Below are 21608 nucleotides of genomic sequence, written 5' to 3'. Positions count from 1 at the left end.
AAGGAGTATGTCCAGGCATGCAGTCACTCTGCTTTTACAGGGGAGAAAAGTGAGTCATACTAATAACTGTTCTTTTGTTCAGGAACGATTTTTACTTAGGCAACAATATCTTTCTCTGCAAAGAAAAAAGGTTGAGAGCTGTAATGCAAAAGAGGCAGTAGATAATGCCGTGTGAGCACTGCAGCCCACAGTGCTGCCTCCGGCGTGAGTACTACTGCCTCAAATACGCCTGGACTCCTCCTTGGGCAGCTGGGTTGTAACATTATGTACAGCCATACCACTTCAGACATACAGACGATAACCTGCATGCTGTCTCATCTCATAGCAGGCTGTTCTGCCAAAATTCAGCAGAGCGAAGTGAAACAGCCTCACTTCTTGTCCACAAGCGGTGATAAATCAGGAGGGATGGATGTGCTATATATACAGAACCCGCTCAGCCGAAAGAAGTGAGAGCAAGGAAAGGATTTTAATCCTGGCAGGGTGGATATTTTTGTATCTGAATAAAATGAGGTATTTATAGCATTTGCTGACAAAATTTTTATTTACTGCAATTTGAACCAGTGTTCAAACCATTTTTTCCTGAGCCAACAGAAAGGAATTTCTGGAGAGCTAGAGGACAAGGTAACTTTCCAAAATCAAACCTGGATTCTGCAAAAGAGAGGGAGGAGGGATCTTCGGTCTGCGGCAGTGCCTGTAATGTCAGAGAGAGAACACAGGTTTACTCTTAACAGTTTCATCTATCAATACATTTGAACACAGTTATTATCACCATGAGTTACTGTGTAATTACCATTGTTCCCAACAGAGTTCCTGTTTCATTGCTGTTTAATTATGTGCATTATTTCAGCGTAACTATGCAATTTAACTCATGTCACTTGGAAATAAGTGTTCCAGGCAAGGCAGTGTCATAACACAAGCAGCTTCATAGCCTTGATATGGTTGCTGGAAAAGTATACAAAGTAATTTGTACCACTGTCTTTTATATCATATAGACACAGTAGTTCATACCTTGGTCGTTTAAGGTAGGTGCCTGAAATAATAGTTGTGAATATCCTTTGTGTGACAGAGTCTGAAGAAACTTTAGTACCAACAGAAGCGGGAGGGTAAAGATGTTTAGTAAATTCTTCCCCTTGGATCCAGCTACAGTAAGCATATGCATTTGTTGCCAACATAAGAGCCTTTTTCCAGGGAATATTTCTAAATAAATCTCAGTTCTGGGGATCACTGTTTAGCTCTTGCATGTGTTTTGCTGAGCACTGTTTTCATGTAACAGCCCTGATTTTAGGGTCATGGCAACTAATACAGTTTTGACCTGTTTGTTAAAGATTTCATCTGCTAAAAAAAAGTAAAAATGTGAAGTGCAACAGCTCCTGTAATTTGTGAGCCAAAAAGATTCTCTTGTGGTATTTCTTGCCATTTCCCTACACTGTAAGTTCAATAAAACACCCCATGAAACTCTCTTCTAAGGAAAGCTCACTATCTGAGGCATGTTTAGATCAACATCTTCTTAGCATTATTCTGAGGAGGGGGGCACAAGTGTAAGGTCCCAATGGCTGAGACATGTTCCTAGCCACCTCAAGGAGAGACATGAGACACGCACGCTGAGACAGGCCTGTCCGGCAGCAGCTCAAACCAGAGGCTCTCTGTTAATCAGAGCAGCATTTATCCCAAGCATACTTAGGGAGTCAGGTACGTTTGTACGTGTGCTTTGAAATTCAAAACTGCTTGTTTCTTGGTGTTGGAGATGGGAAACAGGGCAGTTTCAAAACAAGCTCTAAAACATTTGGATTTTGGAAAAAGAGAACAACTTAGTAAAAATTTTGACCTGGAAAGAGCAGGAGCCTTGGTAAAAGGTAGAAGCCGCTATCAGAGTCATAGGTACTTGGCATGGGAAGCTGGAAAACAGTAGCATCAAGATTACTTCTTGTAAAAAGTGACAATGCCATATTAGCATACAACGTCCTAGGATACATGTTACTGAAGGGTATTCAAGTATGTATAGGCATATATTATAATGAAATAGTAATAAAATGAATATACTGAGAGGAATGGATAATACCGGCATGTGCCTGAGATACAACAGTATTCTGTCAGTGATAAGCTGGAAGCCTTGCTTTGTGTGAAGGTTGTAACTTAACCAGCAGAACTAATCAAGAGAAGAAGTATGAACAAGATGAGATGGATGTAAAGGATGCATTTATATATTCATGGCAAGAAATCCATTAAACAAAATGGAGAATTGCACACTGCAAACATGATGACGCATTGCCCTAAAGAAATATATAACAGCCACCAGCCAGAAACAAAAAGCTAGCAAAATATTCTAATTGAAAGAAGTAAACAATATTACAGAAGTAAAGTATTCTGAAAAATGGTTTCTAAAATCATAGGATATTCAAAAGAAGCTGCATGTTTCTTTAGCTTGGTTTTAGTATATATATGGGCAGAGTTTCTCCCAAAGGGAAAAGAGAAAACTTCAAATACAACATTGCAATAATGATTATATTCAACATTTAAAAGGAAACTCATAAAAATTAATATCACCTTTCCGGAGGATCATGAATTGTATGTTAAAAGTTTAAAAGGAATGATATACTAGACAAAATATATGAATCCTGAAAGAGATTAATGTACTTCAGTTTCACTGTAATTGTCTTTTTACAGACTTTGAAATAATTGTAATGTAGTATTTACTGAGATGAAGGAGGATAGAATCTGGACTTCCCTTATTTTATTGCAATCTATGTAATATTTTAATATTTCTAATAATGTGAAGTGTTCACAGAGAGAGGATCTGGTTTAGGAAGATGAGTCTAAAAGAGGATGTTCAGTATTAATATTTACCATATTACATACTATCACTGGAAAATCTGAGTACTCTTAAACAGTGTGCTCTCTGAATAAAAGTGATCATTAACTTGATCCAGCAAATTTGATAATGCATTTATTATTCAAAAGATTCTATAAAAATTAACTCTTAAGTATTCAGTTTAGACAGATAATCTGGCAAGTGAAATGTGATATGAGATAAAGCCTTATGTCAGAATTATTCACTCCTTTTTCTTTCTCTGTAATCAGGTATTTTTAGCTCTCTGAATGCTGGTACTGCAAGGCACAATTCCTTTTGAGATAATCACGGAACAGAAGATAACCATGTGGCTCTTCATCTATCATCTAATTACACCCTGTTTCATCTTCTGCCTGGCAGGTAAGATGACCTCCCATGTTAATTCGTTTAACTAACTGTTGTCAGTTTTATGCATTTCAAGGTCAATTATGCTGTTTGTATGGCTTTAATTTATTTGTGCAGATACAATGAATTACTAAATGTGAATGATGAAACTGTAAGGAAGCATACTTACTAGAATGGATGCCATAATTAAAAGCTTGCAAAAAGACAAATCTGGACTTTAAATTTGTTTTTGTCTATTCTAATGTGGTATGTGGAATTAATTCTCTCTAGATTATAAAAAATGTATCAACCATCTATTTGTGCACAGACGATCAACATGATTAGAAGAATGGAAATATGTCCATAAGAAGAGACACTAAACACAAAATTCTATAATATAGACACCATCTAAAATTCACAAAATTCCACCAGCACGATATAGTGATAGTTTTCATAATACAGTGGGGCAATGCTGCATATACTGACTTTAATTTTAAATTACAAATTGTAAAACATTTCAGAGATGGGGCCATAGATACTAAAACATTCAGGAGTCATATTTCGAACATCTGAAATTACAGAGATGTTTGCAACTGAAATTTTGGTTCAGTTCTAAGAGATAGGAGCTCTTTGGAAAGTTAAAATTCAGAATTAAAATCTAGTTTCTGTTCCAACTGTTCCAAACAACTTTGAGATTTATAAAGCTTGTTTCAGACTTCCATGCCAATTTAAATGAATGCTGGTTTTTAGTTGCTGTGATGAATTGGATTGCCAGCATAAGCAGAGCTCAAGAAAGGAAACATTTTGCTTATGTACAGACTGTATGAACTGAGATCAGAAAATGTAAAAAGCAGAATAATTAAACTGTGCATACACACAATATTGATTGATGTTTGAAAAGTGCAAATATTGTGTACTAATGTTTCGGTTATTTTCAAGGTAGGCTTTAGATCCTTCCCTACTTTGAGGGAAAAGTTACTCGTAAAGCTAGTTCTACTGCGTTTCATAAAACATTCTTGTGTTTTGGGGGGTTCTTTATGTAATTAATGAGTTCCTAACTGAAGTGAGGTGTTCATAGTCTTGCTTAATCTGGCCTAGCATTTCAGGCATTGGCTCAATTTCACTACCATGAGACCATATTGTTTGTATTATTGAGTCAAAAAATCTGATTAATACTGTGATGTAAGCTCATTGCCTTTAAGAAATTACTCCATAGCTCACAAGAGTGCTTTCTGGTTTAGTGAGAACACTATTCTATGAAAGGTTTGAACACAGTTCTTTATTCCATATCTGAGTTTGCTGGAGGATATACTGATGATGGCTAATAAAAATCAAGACCTTTAAAATGTTGTGATCTCGTGCTTACAATGTATTTATTATGTGTTTCAAGGGCTTTTTCTTTGTTGAGATATGAGGGTTGCTGATAGCACCAAAATTAAAACTTAAAACTCACCACTTTAATTCAATACTGGGCTTTTCCTGGGGGGGGGGGGGGGAGGGAAGGCTGTCAACTATCATCAGGAATGTTACACATGTGGTTTTGCTCTGGACATGTTGACATCAAACAAAATCATCAGCTGCAGTAGCCAAGCAAGTGCTGGACATTAGTTGCTAAAAAAGTTGAGTCAGTCACCGAGAACAAATGTTCAGTTAATTTCTTGGTGGGCAGGACCGATGATTAATGCTATTACTTGTGTATTATGCACATTGCGGTTGTGCACAGAAGCCAGAAATCTTGGCAGCAGAACGCACCTCCTGTCAGGTGCCTTAGAATGACATGGGAAGATTGTGTGCTATGAGGGTCATGAGTAAGTGACATAGGAGGAACAAAGATGGCTATGATGATATTGCATGCAGTTTGAGTATACATTGATATATTCATAGCAATGTTCATTTGATATCTCACTTGACTGTACTTGGCTGTGTTAGATTCCTGCAAGGAGAACAGGAGTCATTGGTGTGAAGAGTTTTGAATGGGGGCAGGTTCTAATAGTGCTGTTACCAGTTCAAAGAAAATTCCTAACTTATCTTCTGGTATGGAATAAATACTTGCTTGCATTTTTCATCAAAAGCCAAAGATAAGACCTACCACCACCTCTAAAGATATGGCACCATCCTCCAATGTGGAAGATTCATAGTCTTATACAATCAGAGGGAGTTTGTTATTTCCAGTGTATTATTGCAAGGCTGAGTAGCGCACACACTCTCTGTTCTTGGACCTGCTCTACTTTGCATAAATAATTAAATATCCATTTAAGTTGAGAGTAAGTCTGCTTCTGTCATCTAGGTTTTATGGCACCTGTCTGGATTATATAAATCTGATGTTGCAGTCTTTGCTCTGCCTCAGCACTTGAACCTTGCTGGAGGGTTTCTCATTTCAAATGATTGCTAGAGCTACTGGCAGTTAGTCTTAGCAAATTTTCCTTTTCAGTGTATTTCTTAGCAATGAAAATGTCATGGTATCCAGAAAATACGTAGCTGCAGTAACCGAGATGAAATATAAAGGGTTGCTTGGGAGTGTTCACAGTATGGTTAAAAAGTGAAATATACTGTAGTGAAAGAAGGAGCACAATTAGAGTGATCAAGTCAAGTTCTAGGAGGTGTTCTTTCACACATGATACTATGAAGGGGAATGCTGGCAATGTCAACAGTAATGGAGAATGTGGGAATCGGGGATAGTTTTTGAGTAAAGATCATGAGTTCTCATTTCAATAACAAGACACACCAAGCACCAGAGTGAAGAGACAAGTTAGCTGGGAGCAGATGTTGAAAGCAGAATATTAAAAAAAGTTGCTTTAGCACTTTTTAACAAAACATGGGGTTTCTTTGGAAGTATATTTGGCTTACCTTGCCTCCTGTGGTGCTGGACTCACAGTTCTAGGTGATTCTACCCTGTAAGTTGCCTTTGGGCAAACCAATCCGTGACTCTGGAGCCACTAGTCAAGGTTATTGCAACCCATGGCTCCTAAACAGGCCTACTATATTAACTACTCTGGAGCCAGGAAACTGATAGCTTCCAGGGTCAATGATGTCCTTTGAGATATCTCACCATATGGTCTGTCCCAAGTTCAAAGATATCAGCCAGAAAAACTGGAAGTATTCAGAATTCATGCATTTGATTGAGCATCGAGAGCTTTCAGACTTACCAGCTACAAGTATTTGGGAAACAAGGAGCTAGGAAGCTGAAAACCTGAAGCTACACTGACTTGAGATGTTCAGAATTTGGCCTGAAAGGTTAACAGGTATTCTGACACTCTAAGCTAAGAGTTTTTACCTGTTTCCAAATTGATCTTTTTCCTGCTGCAGGAAATTTAGAAAGACTTTTTTCCCCAAACTGAAATACATATTTTTTAGAAATTTGGAGCTTGCCTTGGAGTTTGCTGTGACTTTTAGCCAGTTCTGTTTTGTGGCAATCAAAGGCAGAAGCTGAGAGTTGTTACAATGACTGGCCATTTCCCATCAGTGGGGAATGTGCACTTACTTGACTGAAGGGAAGCAAATATTACGCGAATCAGTGCATCAGAAGTTTAGGCAGAGATCATCTTCTGCAATGAGACAGGAGCAATATTTATTTTCCAGGTAAATTAGTGCTTGAAATGTAGTCTTGCAGATATAAATTGATGAAAAAGCCGTAAGTAATTTGGTCTTTCACTTACTGATAGAACAGACAGTTATAATAAGGGTTGCTTTTCAGAGTGCACTTTGAGCAGTGCAAGGCAAATGAGAGCAGCAAATCACTCCTCAGGGAACATTGTGATGTTTGTCAGTCCACTGCCAAAAACGTTATTTCCTGCCTGTTACTGGTAATATTTGACTCTTCTCCTCTTTCCCCTGACATCTGAGTTCTCTCCAACATACTTCTAAGTTGCCTTTGACTCCCCATTAAATTAATGTGCTATTGCTAAGTCTGAGTTTTAAACTTTTCTTTCATCTAGTACATCCCATATAAATCAATGAACCAAAGTATGTCTTCACTTTGGATAATAACCTTGCACCAAAAGGATTAAGAGTCTTTTTCAGCAACAGGCTTGTTTTGTTTCTTCCTCAAAAAGACTAATTAAAAGCAGCAAATGCCCTATATTTTATTGTGCTTAATGAATACTTGATTACATTTGGCTATAAGAGGAATCAATAGCAAAAAATGTTACTGTGTTCCTCCGATATTTTATTTCTGATCAAACTGTTCTACTTTTTACCTTGGGATTTCATAGTGCAGAGCCAGGCAGTACCTGAGTTTGGGTCAGATCAGGCCTCAAAAGGCAGCTTGTCACTCTAGTGACTATTTTGGGTCGTGCAAAATGAGGTAATACTCGAGCGGTAAAAATGTCAAAAGCACTTCTGCTTTTTAGGGAACCTGATGCCTTATTTTAAAAATTACTAGGACCCCAAGCTTCAGTGAAAGCTGGTAAAGCAAGAAAGCCAGTAAGGCACGGGGCCTCTCAGTGCAGGGCAGTTATTTTGGTGTGTACATGAGGATGCTATAGACAGCATGCTGAATTTCTGAGCACGTTGCTGGTATTTCATATGCACTTGGAAGGCTTGTGTGGGGAGATTGTGCAGAGTAACTACTGCACGTTACCTTCATCCCTAATTTGCCTAGCACTGGCTTTCCCATGAGATCAACTTGTTAGGCTCTTAAGTCACTTTTGAAGTAACACTTATGTTTTTAAGGAAGAATCACCTAAATGATTTAAGTATCTAATAGGCAAATGTGAGTATGTTTAAAAGTACTATAATTGGTATTGGCTGGCCTTCCTCTTGGCAGTCTGAGAGGACAAACAAACTGTACCCTGTCATTCTTAGGCATAAGTGGAGAAACTTGCTCTGCCAAGGGTTGGAGCTTTTCATACCTGAAACTTGCTGTAAAGGAGGAACTACGTAATTAACTACACGGCTCTTCAAGGACTTCACTGGCACATATGAGATAGGAGTAATTCTCCTGCTCTTTTCAGTCCAGAAAAGTAGAGGCAGACTTCCCAAAGACGATCTAACCTTTTCATATAATATGAAGTGGGACTGCCTGAGTGGATACTTTTCTGTTTGAGTGCTGACTGGTTCTAGGAAACTGATGTCCCTTCAGCGTCTTGCTGGCTTACACTGGTACCTCTTCTCTATCAGGATGACGGAATCTTCTTTATAGACCACAAAATGCTACATCATGAGTTCTGTGGACACAAACACATCACTGCTTCAGCACATAAGCTTCCCATGAATGCCAAGTGCAGCTTTTCCCACTTGATTATGAGAGAAGTAAAAAAAAATACAACCCCCAAACCTTAAATTATATATAGCTTGGATTTTCTCCGGAACAGTAAGTTCAAAAATACATGTTATGAACTGAGGGCCAGAATCTACATTTAAAGCTTTTTACCACAACATATGGCATTATTCACAATTGCTAAAGAGAGATATGCATTTTCTTCTAAAACACAAAGTGGATGAATATACTTAATACCTGTTTACCTTGTCTGCCATGTCCCTGCTTGGATCTTAGAAGACCCTTTAATGCTACTGCAGAGTGTCTGACATTTGTAAGTAAATATCATAATGTGTTTTGTGATCATAATGCTCAGAAACCTGCAAGTGCCTTGTTTACCTTCCTGTGAGCCTGGTAGAGATATTTTGGCTCATTCCCAGACCATCTTGTTTCTGAGCTTGAGCTTCTCAGATACTAGTAGGTCCTCATTTCTGTGACAAATAGAAAACAGTACAAGATCTACTTCTAAATATCAAATGGTTTCTAGGCTTGCGATGCTGATACGGGGCCTGACGACTTAGTGATAGTTAAGATAATGAATGAGTCCATGGCTCTTCTGTTCAGCATCCATTAGCATTCAAGGTTAATCTAGCCATGCGCTGTGTCAACAGATCTTTGTCCCTCTCTCATGTGAAAATATGTAACAGGATACAACACTGTCGGGTAGATCAATACTGATGAGAGTGATACCAAATGACTGTCTTGAGCAGCCACTTTTGGCAAGGTTAAGTGCCAGGGAAATAGAGAGGTGTACAGGAAGCCGGAACAGAAAGAGAAGGAGAAGGCTCATTAGAAAAATAAAGATGCTAATTAACATGATTTTATATCGGTGCGCAGTGGGAGTGATGGGATCTTAAGGTTTTCCACCTGTTTTAGCTTCTTTCTGACATTGACCTTTGGAAAACTTTTCACTGTGATTTGCTATCAATATTCACGTCACAATTTGTGGTGTTTTTAGAATCAAGTTGATTCTTATCCAGCAGAGGACTTGAACATGTGCTTAACATTGCACTTATACGTAAGCTTGTTGATTTGTATCAACTTACGTGCTTAAATTTTGTGATGGATCAAGTTCCTGAAAAAATATGAGAGGCTTTTAATGAACTTAAATAAGTACTTGCAATGCTGTCTCATTATTATTTGCGTCAAGCAAACAGTGTTACCATTTTACCCTTCCTGAAGGTGAAGGTAAAGATCTTAATATTTCCAGCAGAAGCTCTTGTAGCCATCCCTTACTGAAACCATGTCCTGGTTTAGGCTGGGATAGAGTTAATTTTCTTCTTAGTAGCTTGTACAGTAGCTGGTACACTCCAGACAGAGTGGAGGGGCTGATCGTACTCCTGATCCTATGAGAAGGAATTCTAATCCATTTTTACAAAAAGTGAGTGGAGAATCTTATGACCAGGACTAGAGGGGTCCTGTCTCCAGCCAGGTGGAGGAGAGGGACGACCAGGTTTATTGGACTGTGTGGATCCGATGGCCTGGCACATCAGACCCGCAGGAGTATAAGGCTCTAGTAGACACTGGTGCACAGTGTACTCTAGTGCCATCAAGCTATAAAGAGGTAGAACCCATTTGTATTTCTGGGGTGACAGGGGGATCCCAAAAGCTAACTGTATTGGAGGCTGAAATAAGCCTAACTGGGAATGAGTGGCAAAAACACCCCATTGCAACTGGCCCAGAGGCTCCATGCATCCTTGGCATAAATTATCTCAGGAGAGGGTATTTCAAGGACCCAAAAGGGTACCGGTGGACCTTTGGTATAACTGTCTTAGAGACAGAGGAAATTGAACAGTTGTCCACCTTGCCTGGTCTCTCTGAGGACCCTTCGGTTGTGGGGTTGGTGAGGGTTGAAGAACAACGGGTGCCAATAGCTACCACAATGGTGCACCAACGGCAATATCGCACCCACTGAGACTCTCCGATTCCCATCCATACGCTGATTCATCGACTGGAGAGCCAAGGAGTGATCAGCAAAATTCGCTCACCTTTAAACAGTCCCATATGACCAGCGCAAAAGTCTAATGGAGAGTGGAGACTAACAGTAGACTATCGTGGCCTGAATGAAGTCACACCACCGCTGAGTGCTGCCATGCCAGACATGCTAGAACTTCAATATGAACTGGAGTCAAAGGCAGCCAAGTGGTACGCCACAACTGATATCGCTAATGCATTTTTCTCAGTCCCTTTGGCAGCAGAGTGCCGGCCACAGTTTGCTTTTACTTGGAGGGGCATCCAGTACATCTGGAATCGACTGCCCCAGAGGTGGAAACACAGCCCCACCATTTGCCATGGACTAATCCAGAATGCACTGGAACAGGGTGAAGCTCCAGAACACCTGCAATACATTGATGACATCATCGTATGGGGCAACACAGCAGAAGTTGTTTTTGAGAAAGGGGAGAAAATAATCCAAATTCTTCTGAAAGCTGGTTTTGCCATAAAACAAAGTAAGGTGAAGGGACCTGCACAGGACATGCAGTTTTTAGGGATAAAATGGCAAGATGACGTCGTCACATCCCAATGGATGTGATCAATAAAATAGCAGCTATGTCTCCACCGACTAGTAAACAGGAAACACAAGCTTTCTTAGGCATTGTGGGGTTTTGGAGAATGCATATTCCAAATCACGTATGATTGTAAGCCCTCTCTATCAGGTGACTCGGAAGAAGAACGATTGTAAATGGGGCCCTGAGCAACAACAAGCCTTTGAACAAATTAAACGGGAGGTTGTTCATGCAGAAGCCCTTGGGCCAGTCTGGGCAGAACCAGATGTTAGCAATGTGCTCTATACTGCAGCCGGGGAGAATGGCCCTACCTGGAGTCTCTGGCAGAACGCACCTGGGGAGGCCCGAGGTCGACCCCTAGGGTTTTGGAGTCGGGGGTACAGAGGATCCGAGGCCCGCTATACTCCAACTGAAAAAGAGATACTGGCAGCATATGAAGGAGTTTGAGCTGCGTCGGAAGAGGTTGGTACTGAAACACAGCTTCTATTAGCACCCCGACTGCCCGTGCTGGCTGGATGTTCAAGGGAAGGTCCCTCTACACATCATGCAACTGATGCTACGTGGAGTAAGTGGATTGCACTGATCACACAACGAACTCCAATAGGAAACCCCAGTCGCCCAGGAATTCTGCAAGTGATCGCCGACTGGCCAGAAGGCAAAGATTTTGGAATATCACCGGAGGAGGTGACACATGCTGAAGAGGCCCCACTGTATAATAAACTGCCAGAAAATGAGAGGCAATATGCCCTGTTTACTGATAGGTCCTGTCATTATAGGAAAGCATCGGAGGTGGAAGGCGGCTGTATGGAGTCCTATACGACAAGTTGCAGAAACTGCAGAAGGAGAAGGTGAATCGAGTCAGTTTGCAGAGGTGAAAGCCATCCAGCTGGCTTTAGAAATTGCTGAACGAGAAAAGTGGCCAGTGCTTTATCTCTATACTGACTCATGGATGGTGGCAAATGCTCTGTGGGGGTGGTTGCAGCAATGGAAGCGGAGTAACTGGCAACGCAGAGGTAAACCCATCTGGGCTGCCTCATTGTGGCAAGATATTGCGTCCTGGCTAGAGAACCTGGTTGTGAAAGTGCATCACGTAGATGCTCACATACCTAAGAGTTGGGCCACTGAAGAACATCAAAACAACCAGCAGGTAGACTGGACTGCTAAGATTGAAGTGGCTTAGGTAGATCTGGATTGGCAACATAAGGGTGAATTATTTATGGCTCAGTGGGCCCATGGCACCACAGGTCATCAAGGAAGAGATGCAACATATAGATGGGCTTGTGATCAAGGGGTGGACCTGACCATGGACACTATCGCACAGGTTATCCATGAATGTGAAACATGTGCTGCAATTAAGCAAGCCAAGCAGTTAAAGCCTCTTTGGTATGGGGGACGATGGCTGAAATGTAAATATGGGGAGGCCTGGCAGATTGACTATGTCGCACTCCCACAAACCCGCCAAGGCAAGTGCCATGTGCTTACAATGGTGGAAGCTACCACCAGATGGCTGGAAACATATCCCGTGCCCCACGCCACCGCCCGGAACACTGTCCTGGGCCTTGAGAAGCAAGTCTTGTGGCGACACGGCACCCCAGAAAGAATTGAGTCGGACAACGGGACTCATTTCCGAAACAACCTCATAGACACCTGGGCCAAAGAGCACGGCATTGAGTGGGTGTATCACATCCCTTATCGTGCACCAGCCTCCGGGAAGATTGAGCGATACAATGGACTGTTGAAGACTACATTGAGACCAATGTGGGGTGGGACCTTTAAACATTGGGATACAGATTTAGCAAAAGCCACCTGGTTAGTCAACACTAGAGGATCTGTCAACGAGGCTGGTCCTGCCCAATTAGAACTTTTACATACTGTAGAAGGTGATGAAGTACCTGTAGTGCACATAAAAAATATGCTAGGGAAGACAGTCTGGGTTACTCCTACCTCATGGAAAGGGAAACCCATTCATGGGATTGCTTTTGCTCAAGGACCTGGGTGCACTTGGTGGGTGATGTGGAAGGATGGGGAAGTCCGATGTGTGCCTCAAGGGGATTTGATTTTAGGTGAGAATAGCCAATAGATTAAATTGTATGATGTTTATTGCTATGTAATCCTGCCACTGTATGTCATCATTATTGTAATTGTTATATGCTATATCGATGGTATTACAGTAAGAATCACTTAGATCAATGAAGAATGAACTTTGACAAAACTGAGTGAAGTGCAGTAGTGATGGAACCAGGACTGACTTCAGCATGCAACAATCCGACACTACACACCATCCTCCTGCTGCGCCCAATGTCATCTGCCCACTACACTGCACCAAAGCCAGATCCTGCTCTGCCGACTGAGCGGACTTTGCACCATCCCTCCTGCCCAGACAGACTGTTATGACAAATGGTGCCCAAAGTCATGGACTGGATGAACTGAACAGATGTTTGATAGAGATGGCCCATAGACTGTGGGGATGATATCTGTGTGTGTATGTTAAAAGACAGGAAAAGTGGTGATGATTAATTGGAAATGTATTGGAAATTGTGGGACCTAAGCATGGCGTAAATGGTATAGAGTAAAGGGTGGGTATTGTCCTGGTTTTGGCTGGGATAGAGTTAATTTTCTTCTTAGCAGCTGGTACAGTGCTGGGTTTTGGATTTAGTGTGAGAATAATGTTGATAACACGCTGATGTTTTAGTTGTTGCTAAGTAGCGCTTATCCTAAGTTAAGGACTTTTCAGTTTCCCATGCTCTGCCAGCAAGCAGGTGTGCAAGAAGCTGGGAGGGAGCATAGCAAGGACAGCTGACCCGAACTAGCCAAAGGGGTATTCCATACCATGGAACGTCATGCCCAGTATATAAATACAGGGGAGTTTGCTGGGAGGGGCGGATCGCTGCTGGGGCATCGGTCAGTGGATGGTGAGCAATTGCATTGTGCATCACTAGGGTTTTTTTTCCTTTAGTTTTATTTCTTTTTTTTTTTCTTTTTTTTCCTATTTTTTCTTTTTTTTCCCTTTTTTTTGTTATATTCCTTTTCATTATTATTATTATTATTATTATCATTATTATTATTATTGTATTTCATTATCATTATTGTTAGTATTATATTGTACTTTAGTTATTAAAACATTATTTCAACCCATGGGTTTTACCTTTTTTCCCATTTGTCTCCCCATCCCACTGGGAGGGGGAAGGAGTGAGGGAGCAGCTGTGTGGTGCATAATTGCTGGCTGCGGTTAAAACATGACAAACTGTTACCGTCTTTCATTGAAAATATATTTTCATTACAGTAGAGTTATTAGGCATTTATCCATCAAAAAAATACTGCTAACCTCCTTACAATTATCTTCAAAATGAACTGTTTTATGCAGACATTCTGAAAGGAAAATTCATACAGCTTTGCCTTTTTTAAAGCAAAATGATAATTTGTTTGCTAAAGTATGCAATCTGTAGGTCTTGAAGAGCATTCAAATTTTTCTCCCTTTAGTTTTCAGCACTCTCTTGTGGTATATAGAGGTTTGGTCTTCCGGTCTTGGAGCTTTGGATTTTCTTACTATGGAGTTGAATGCATGTACAGAAGTGTTTGCAGGATTAGGGCCTTAGGATACATCCACTGTGGTTTCCGAACATATGGATTCGTAGGCATATATAGCCCTGCATGTTTTACTGCCAGCCCTTCACTGTATTTTAGTAATATCTGTCATCATTTCCTCTGTTATTTTCTTTTGCATATGTTACCTTACACACTGATGTTTTTCTGTTTGACACGTGCAAGCAAGTTGTTCTTCCTGAGTAAAGTACTTTTTAAATGGTGCTGGTTCTGGGAGCCCTTCCAGAAGCCTGAGTGCCCTAAGTACTGGTTAAGGGAACGCTTGCTCCTTTTTGTTTAATCAGCCATTTCCCTTATTAAGATTCAATTACTTCTCTATTTTTTTGTGGTTTAATTTGGGGATTTAGTGAGATTAAAGGCACTTTAGAACAAATAAGGGAAATATACAAATGGACATCCATTAAAAATCTCTTGCACGTGATTCACAATATGTGAATGATTTAAGTGACTTGATCTCACATTTGACTTCCTATTTAACCTACTTTCCCAATGAATTGCCACATAATTATATATTCACCATTTCTGATGAATCACTTGAAATATATAACTTTATAAAAAATTGTGTGGTAACACTATATATCAGCCAGGACAATTCTGTTCTGAAACCAAATGTGGGTCACTTTTGTACATTCCAGAAAGAAAAGGCATTAATAACTTCGTGAATAAGGACAAAGTTAAAAGATTATTTTTACTTTTAAGTAAAGAATATTCCACAGCTCCTCCATGAAATATAGATTATAACTACCCTTTAAGCCAACATGGAAAGATATATCTTGTAAAGAATGTAGAAAATGAAGGTGTACTTGCAATCTCTCAGTATATCAAATTAGAAAGTGAGAGTAAATATTAATTTATAACATTTTTGCTTATTCTCATACTAGCCAAATGAAGACAGAATGATGCACAAGTGTCCAAACATGGTTTAGTGACCTGTCTTTGAGAGACATTTGAGCAAATCATTATAAAAGACTAACAGTAAAATTACAGTATACTATTCCCTTTGGGAATTTTCTGTTTTCTTCTACTTTTCTGTATTCAGATTAGATAAAGAATTGATTATGCAAAATGTGAGAATAAGTGTAGTGAAAAGACAGGCAGCAATCTGTACAAATAATTAAGTTGCAGGAATGATCCATTTCGGGTTCCATACAAAATAACGTCTCAGATGACGTATAAAGTAACTCCCTGTGTACTTGTGGCAACTGTCCATGAGCAGAAGAAAATAGATATATTTGAATTACGGTGGTTGTTAAATGTTAACTGTGAAGTAATGTGTAATTATTAGTAGCGGCATCTACCAGTAAACATAGTGGTCTTTTTTTCCCTTTTCCAAATTTTTTGCCATATGATAAAGAAGTCCTGATTAAGACTCTTCCGTTCTTAGTGTGCGTTCCCTGCCTGTATGATACACATCAGCCTTATGATTCCCAGTGCTGAAAGTGGCAACAAAAGTCAGAGGAAATGTACTGCACTGGGTTTGCTGTGCTGCAGCTTGCTCCTTTAACCTGGTGTCCTGCAAAACAATGCACCAGCGGCCAATTCTCACCTCGTCGGTGCTGATCCAGGAAATTCCTAACTCTCTTGAAGCTATCCAAGTGTAGAACTGATAGAAAAAAGAGAAGATCATGACTGAACCTAGAAAGAGTCATTAAAGATTGGTGGTGGTGGTGATGAGTCTGACTCTGTTAAACGAAGTACTACAGCATGAGTAAGATGCCTTACTTCAGCCACGATGTGCCAGCTGCCTGGGGTTACCATTTTCTCGGATCTATTATAAAACAGAAAATTCCTGAATTCATGAGCTGTCTTCAGCTTCACACATACCCATTTGTCATATCTGATGTCATATTTAATCTGAGTACTAAATTCTGCTTCATAAATGGATTTAGGAAAGTTCTCTGGACTTTACAGTCCCATGAAGGCAGATACCCAAAGAGACAGTAGTTTTACCCCCAGGAACTTCATAGATTAAACCTATGCTTTGAGATTTATTATCTATGGATCCAAATGTGGTATCTGCACTGGCAGTAAGTGATATGTAGACGTATTGCATCAAAAAAAATATTTGGAAAGTTTGGAAAAGGAACTGATGAGTTATCTGGTATGGTGGAAATTATGTTCCTATATATTGATAAAATTGCTGTTTCAATACATTTCTGCATAAGGTTCATGGACAAAAATGTGTATTTCTATGACATCCACTAGAGGATGTTCAAATTTGGCTAAGAAGGAACAGGTACACTTATCTTTGGACAAGTGAGGGTGTAAGGACAATAGTATCTCTTTGTGCTTGACCTTCTCTATGTTCTTTGGGTGTCTGAGCCCTGCGGAACAAGTAAGAAGCAGAAAGTGCAGTTGCACTTCTGGTGCTGCACTGGAATGGAATAATAATTTCTATAGGGCAAAGACTGTTTTCTTAGTACTGCCTGACCAGGTACTCCCTGACCTTCCACAGATGTTTCTAGATGCTGCTGCAAAACAGGTAGAACCAAGTGTATAATAATAATTCCCTCATCAGTTGTGGGAGTGGGCTGTGCCATCATTGTACCCTCCCTCCTGAATCTTAACACTTGAAGAAATGGGAGATAAATTGCCATTAGCGTTCCTGTTGTTGCTAGTGATGGTGCTACAGCTACCTCAGAAGGTTCAGCTCCAGGAGGAGGCTTTGGTTCTGGGTTCAGTGCCAGGAGTAGGCTTTGGCTAGTGGGCTCAGCTGAGAGACTCCGGGTCGTGTTGCACAGATGCAGTCAGGTAAATCCAGCCTCCCTTATGGGAAGATTCATCGTGCTTTGTTTTAACCATCTGAAGGTTGGGTATGTGATACAGGTTTCAGCTTTCTCTGTGTTTGATGAAGAGAGAATGGGATATCTGAATTCCTTGCTGGAAATGCTTGTCTGAGCCCTCGAAAGAAAGCCCATATGACTAGTTTGGATAAAATCCCGAAGTTTTAAAATTACGTGAGATAAATCCTACACTTAATATCAAGAGTCTTTGAATTTATTACAGTACACAAGGAAGTAGACATAGTAGAAAGTAGACATAGTAGAAAGAAAGAAGACAGAAGGAGTTACTATTCTTGTCATAACTTCATTTATTGAACTTTATCTCCTCTGTGTCATCTCATTAAGGTTTGAGATACTGGAGTGCTGCAAACCCAGATTATCTATAAGAAAAGCCTTTAAAAGCATTTTATGTTCCATGATTTGCCACACATAAAACAACCCCTAAAAACATTGCGATATGTGCAATCTGTAGCTGAGAATGAGTAAGACAAAAGTAAACAATTAGGTTTTATTTAATTTTCTGTATTGGAAAAAATAAGCCCAAGAACTGCTGTTTTCTCCTATGAACTAAAAAAATTCGCAATAGTCTTTAATAAACTACATATTTTTAACTTGCCTTTCTGGTTGTGCTCACACACACAGCAGTTCCTATAATTATAAGCAGCTTTACTTCATGACATTATCCTTAATCTATGAGTAAAATCGATTTTCAAAATTAATTAGATGCATGTAAGGATTGAATTAGCTGATAATAAAATAAATTGACTTGTCTGAAAGTGATTTGGATGACTGGTGTTGAAAGAAGCAAACTAACTCCGCTTTCTCTCGACAGAGGAATTTTTTGCTCAGCACTCTAACCCACTGAAATTGATGGTTTGGGTTCAATATTTTATGTTGTCTATGGTAGTAACAGGTTGGCATAGTTGCTTAATACTATGTAGAATGTAAATATTATATTTATATTTAAAGACTTCCATTGAACATGAAGAGCAAGATGAGTGGTTGTGTGCAAATACTCTTGGTGCAATTTTTTCTTCATTATTTCTTACTAATAAGAGGAAAGACCCAAGAGGCCGGTAGAATACGAGAAGATGAAACTCAGATCTAATATGATAACTCTTAGTAAAATTAGAGAGTTCAATAAAAAGGTCCAAAAGTTGAAGATCTTTAGATACTAAAATTTAGATGTTAAAAAGAAAAATCTTCTAATTGTAAGCATTGTTAGGCATTGGAATATATTTGCTAAAATAAATTATGAAGTCTTACTTATTGGAGGGTTTTTAGAATCAGTCAAAAGGACACCTTTTGAGATGATTCGATACGGTAGATCTGGTAGGATCTGCTGAGATCAGGTAGGGAGAAATACCAGGTAATCAGTCACCCTTTTTTAGTGATTTTTACAATTAAAAAACCCAACAGGTCATTTGCTGTATTTAAAAGGATTAAAATTCATGTATTTGGGAAAATCAAAAGTGAAAAGATGGAAGGCATGTTGCCCTCAATATTAGGAGTACGTATGTCTTGCGTTAGGTCATAGACCTAATACCTGCATCCTCCCTTTTTCACAGTGTCCCAGGCTTCATCCCTGGCATGCTCTTACCACATATCTTCTCCACGTCTCAGACTCCTGATCCTCAAATCCCAAACTGACCAAGTGACCATACTCTCCCCACCCCTACTCAACCTTCTTCCTGTCTGCAGCAAGCGCATATAAAGGACAGATAAGGAGACCCTCTAGTATCAGGAACTGAAATAATCATTTCCCTAAATGTGTTTTTAAATGAAGACCTGTAAGCTAAGCTGGAAGGTTACACGGTTAATTTAGAGTATTTCTAATGTACAATAACTGCATTTGGTTTTGACGAATCAGTCCCTTCCCTTCTTCCTACCATTGTTATGGTGACTTACATCCAGGGCAGCTTTGCTCAAGTCATTCATCTTTCAAAAATCAAGTCAGAATTTGTCTGCTGTGTTGTTAAATTTATGCCAAATTTGTACCTGACATGAGTAATTTAGTGTCAGTGTAATTAGAGCAATACATAGAATTAATAAATGTATATAGAATTATATTATGAAAATAAATACTGAACTGATGAAATATGCTCTCTAACAACAACAGACAGTGATTAGGCTTTTGGAAATAAGACATGAGAAGTGGACCTATATGGTGGCTATACTGAAAGTTTTGCGTTACCTTTATATTTACAGATAAGCATAATTTCCTTGTCGAGGAGAAGGACATGAGAGGGAGAACCCGGAGCAGGGTGCATAGAGGCTGCGAGGTCATTTGAGTGGGCAAATGGTTAGGACATGGAAGGATGTGAGGTGAAGGGAGATCCGTAGAGGATTGATACAAGGATGATTGGCTACTGATTTGTTTTTAATTGTTCTTTTTATGACCTAAGTAATACAACAGGAGTGTGTATGGGCTGGAAAACCTCTTTGTCTCTGTGTTCTACATTAGTGTATACCATGCAAAACTAAGTAATTTGAAAGCTAGTTAATTTTTAAAAAATATGTTTATATGGAAGAGTTGGACATTTCCTGAATTAAATATATACAGAATTAGGATGCACTGAATAAGCCTTTTTATTGTGCCTTCCTTTTCCCTCTGCTGATGAAGTTTCTTGAGATGACTTGAAAATAACTGCTTCAGGTGGTTTCTGATTGTTATTTTCAGAAACCCTTTTGGTATCTTTTCTCTGAATGTGTTGGATATTATATATTATGATCTCTCACAGGCTTGTGCAGAGACATAAAGGTGTACTAGTATAATTTTGTAGCTCTTCTGTAAGTAGTGTTAAGGCTTTCAGATATATCTATCTGTCTTAGGCAGTGGTTCTTTCAGATGGTTCGGTTAATAAGACAACTTTTTTCCACTCAAAAGGTGGAAGCCTATACCCCTGCTCCTATTCCACCCTTTGCACTGGCACAAATTGACCTCACTAAACTGGCAGGAAACTAACCCAGAAAGCTAGAATTTAATAGATTTCCACTCTCTTTAGCTTTAGCAGCTACCTAAGAAGTCAGACAAGCGTGAGAGGTGTTGCAGGAATGGCTAGAGGGAAAATGACACTGCCCAGCTGGAAAGCGTTGCTTGGAGAAGGGATAACAGAGCCACCTTCCAGCAGCAACGGCTCTTATACAGAAACCATGATCTCATCAGCTGTGTAGAGATTTTCTTGACCTTTGCAAAGACTTCATAATACATTTTAGCACTGTTGAAAAATCTGAATATTGTTTGCAGAATTCACTGAAGAATGCCTCGAATAGTCAGAATTAGGTGATAGCTTTTTCTCCAATTTAAAATATAAATCACAAGAAATGTACCCAGAAAATAGGGCAGTAAGGGTGTTTGAGAGGTCAGGTAGTCCATCCTCTTGTCTAAAGCAGGACCAGAACAGATGAAATGTGCTTTTCTTCTCAACCTCAGTTTATCTAATGTATCCATTTCCTTCTTCCTTTCCCTACTTTTACTTCTCCCCTTTTTCTTGTAGGCACAACTTCAGTGAGCTGATCTTTTTCCTTGTACTCTTAGTCTGCCCTTCCTCACTCTCCAAACTTCATCACACAGGCGTGGTACTTCACTTAAAGTGTGAATATTTCTTGGTGATCTTTTCACAACCCCTTTCTCTTCTCTTTTCTCCCCCATGCTGTTTTATATCACTGGTCCACGCTCAGCTTACATCTGAGAATGAAAGGTTTATTGGTTGCCACACCTGACATTCAGTCTGCGCATCTTTTTCTGCTCAGCCAGACATCTGAAACCAGATTCATAATACATTGCAGCAGAAGTGCCCTTATAAAGCATATTTGATCGGTGTGAGAAACAGACGTTCACTCAGTATAATTAATAGTGCTGGCAGTGTTAAAAATGCATGCCATGAAATGCCTAAGTGGTCTGTAGGATCATTTGAGTCCTAAGGTGGAAAGAACCAGCTGCATATGATATCACTATCTGCTGCTAGAGGCCATTGTTATTCTGTATTCATATTTAAGAACTGCACAGAAAGTGCCATCAGGTTTGTGGCTCAGTCATTCCAGGCTCTGAGTGAATATGTGATTCTTGCCTTCTCAGTCTGAAATTACTTCTTTTGATCTAGCAATATGTAGATTTTTACATAGTGTTGTGCTTTAAAATATCAAAGAAAGCAGACCATTTTTCAAAAGCTCTGCCTTTCTTTCTAGTTGCTCTTCTTTGCTTCTTTGAAAGATGTCTCATTACATGAATTAGTTTTTAAAAATGAAGTTGCCTGACCATACATGTCACAGCATAACAGTGCCTT

The 21608-nt window shown here is 39.6% G+C and overlaps 1 protein-coding gene across 1 annotated transcript in view; it reads left to right on the top strand.

The window, feature by feature from the left end:
• The first annotated feature begins 3090 nt into the window (after positions 1 to 3090).
• CNTN1 (contactin 1) overlaps positions 3091 to 21608 on the top strand; it is a 103858-nt gene continuing 85340 nt past the window's right edge. Inside the window, exon 1 of the mRNA XM_050903305.1 lies at positions 3091 to 3208. Coding sequence (XP_050759262.1) covers positions 3097 to 3208 — 112 coding nt within the window. The 5' untranslated portion in view covers positions 3091 to 3096. The remainder of the gene's footprint in view (positions 3209 to 21608) is intronic.

Source organism: Gymnogyps californianus, chromosome 1 (genome assembly GCF_018139145.2).
Source record: "Gymnogyps californianus isolate 813 chromosome 1, ASM1813914v2, whole genome shotgun sequence".
Lineage (NCBI taxonomy): Eukaryota > Metazoa > Chordata > Aves > Accipitriformes > Cathartidae > Gymnogyps > Gymnogyps californianus.
This window is presented reverse-complemented; position numbering and strand designations above follow the sequence as displayed.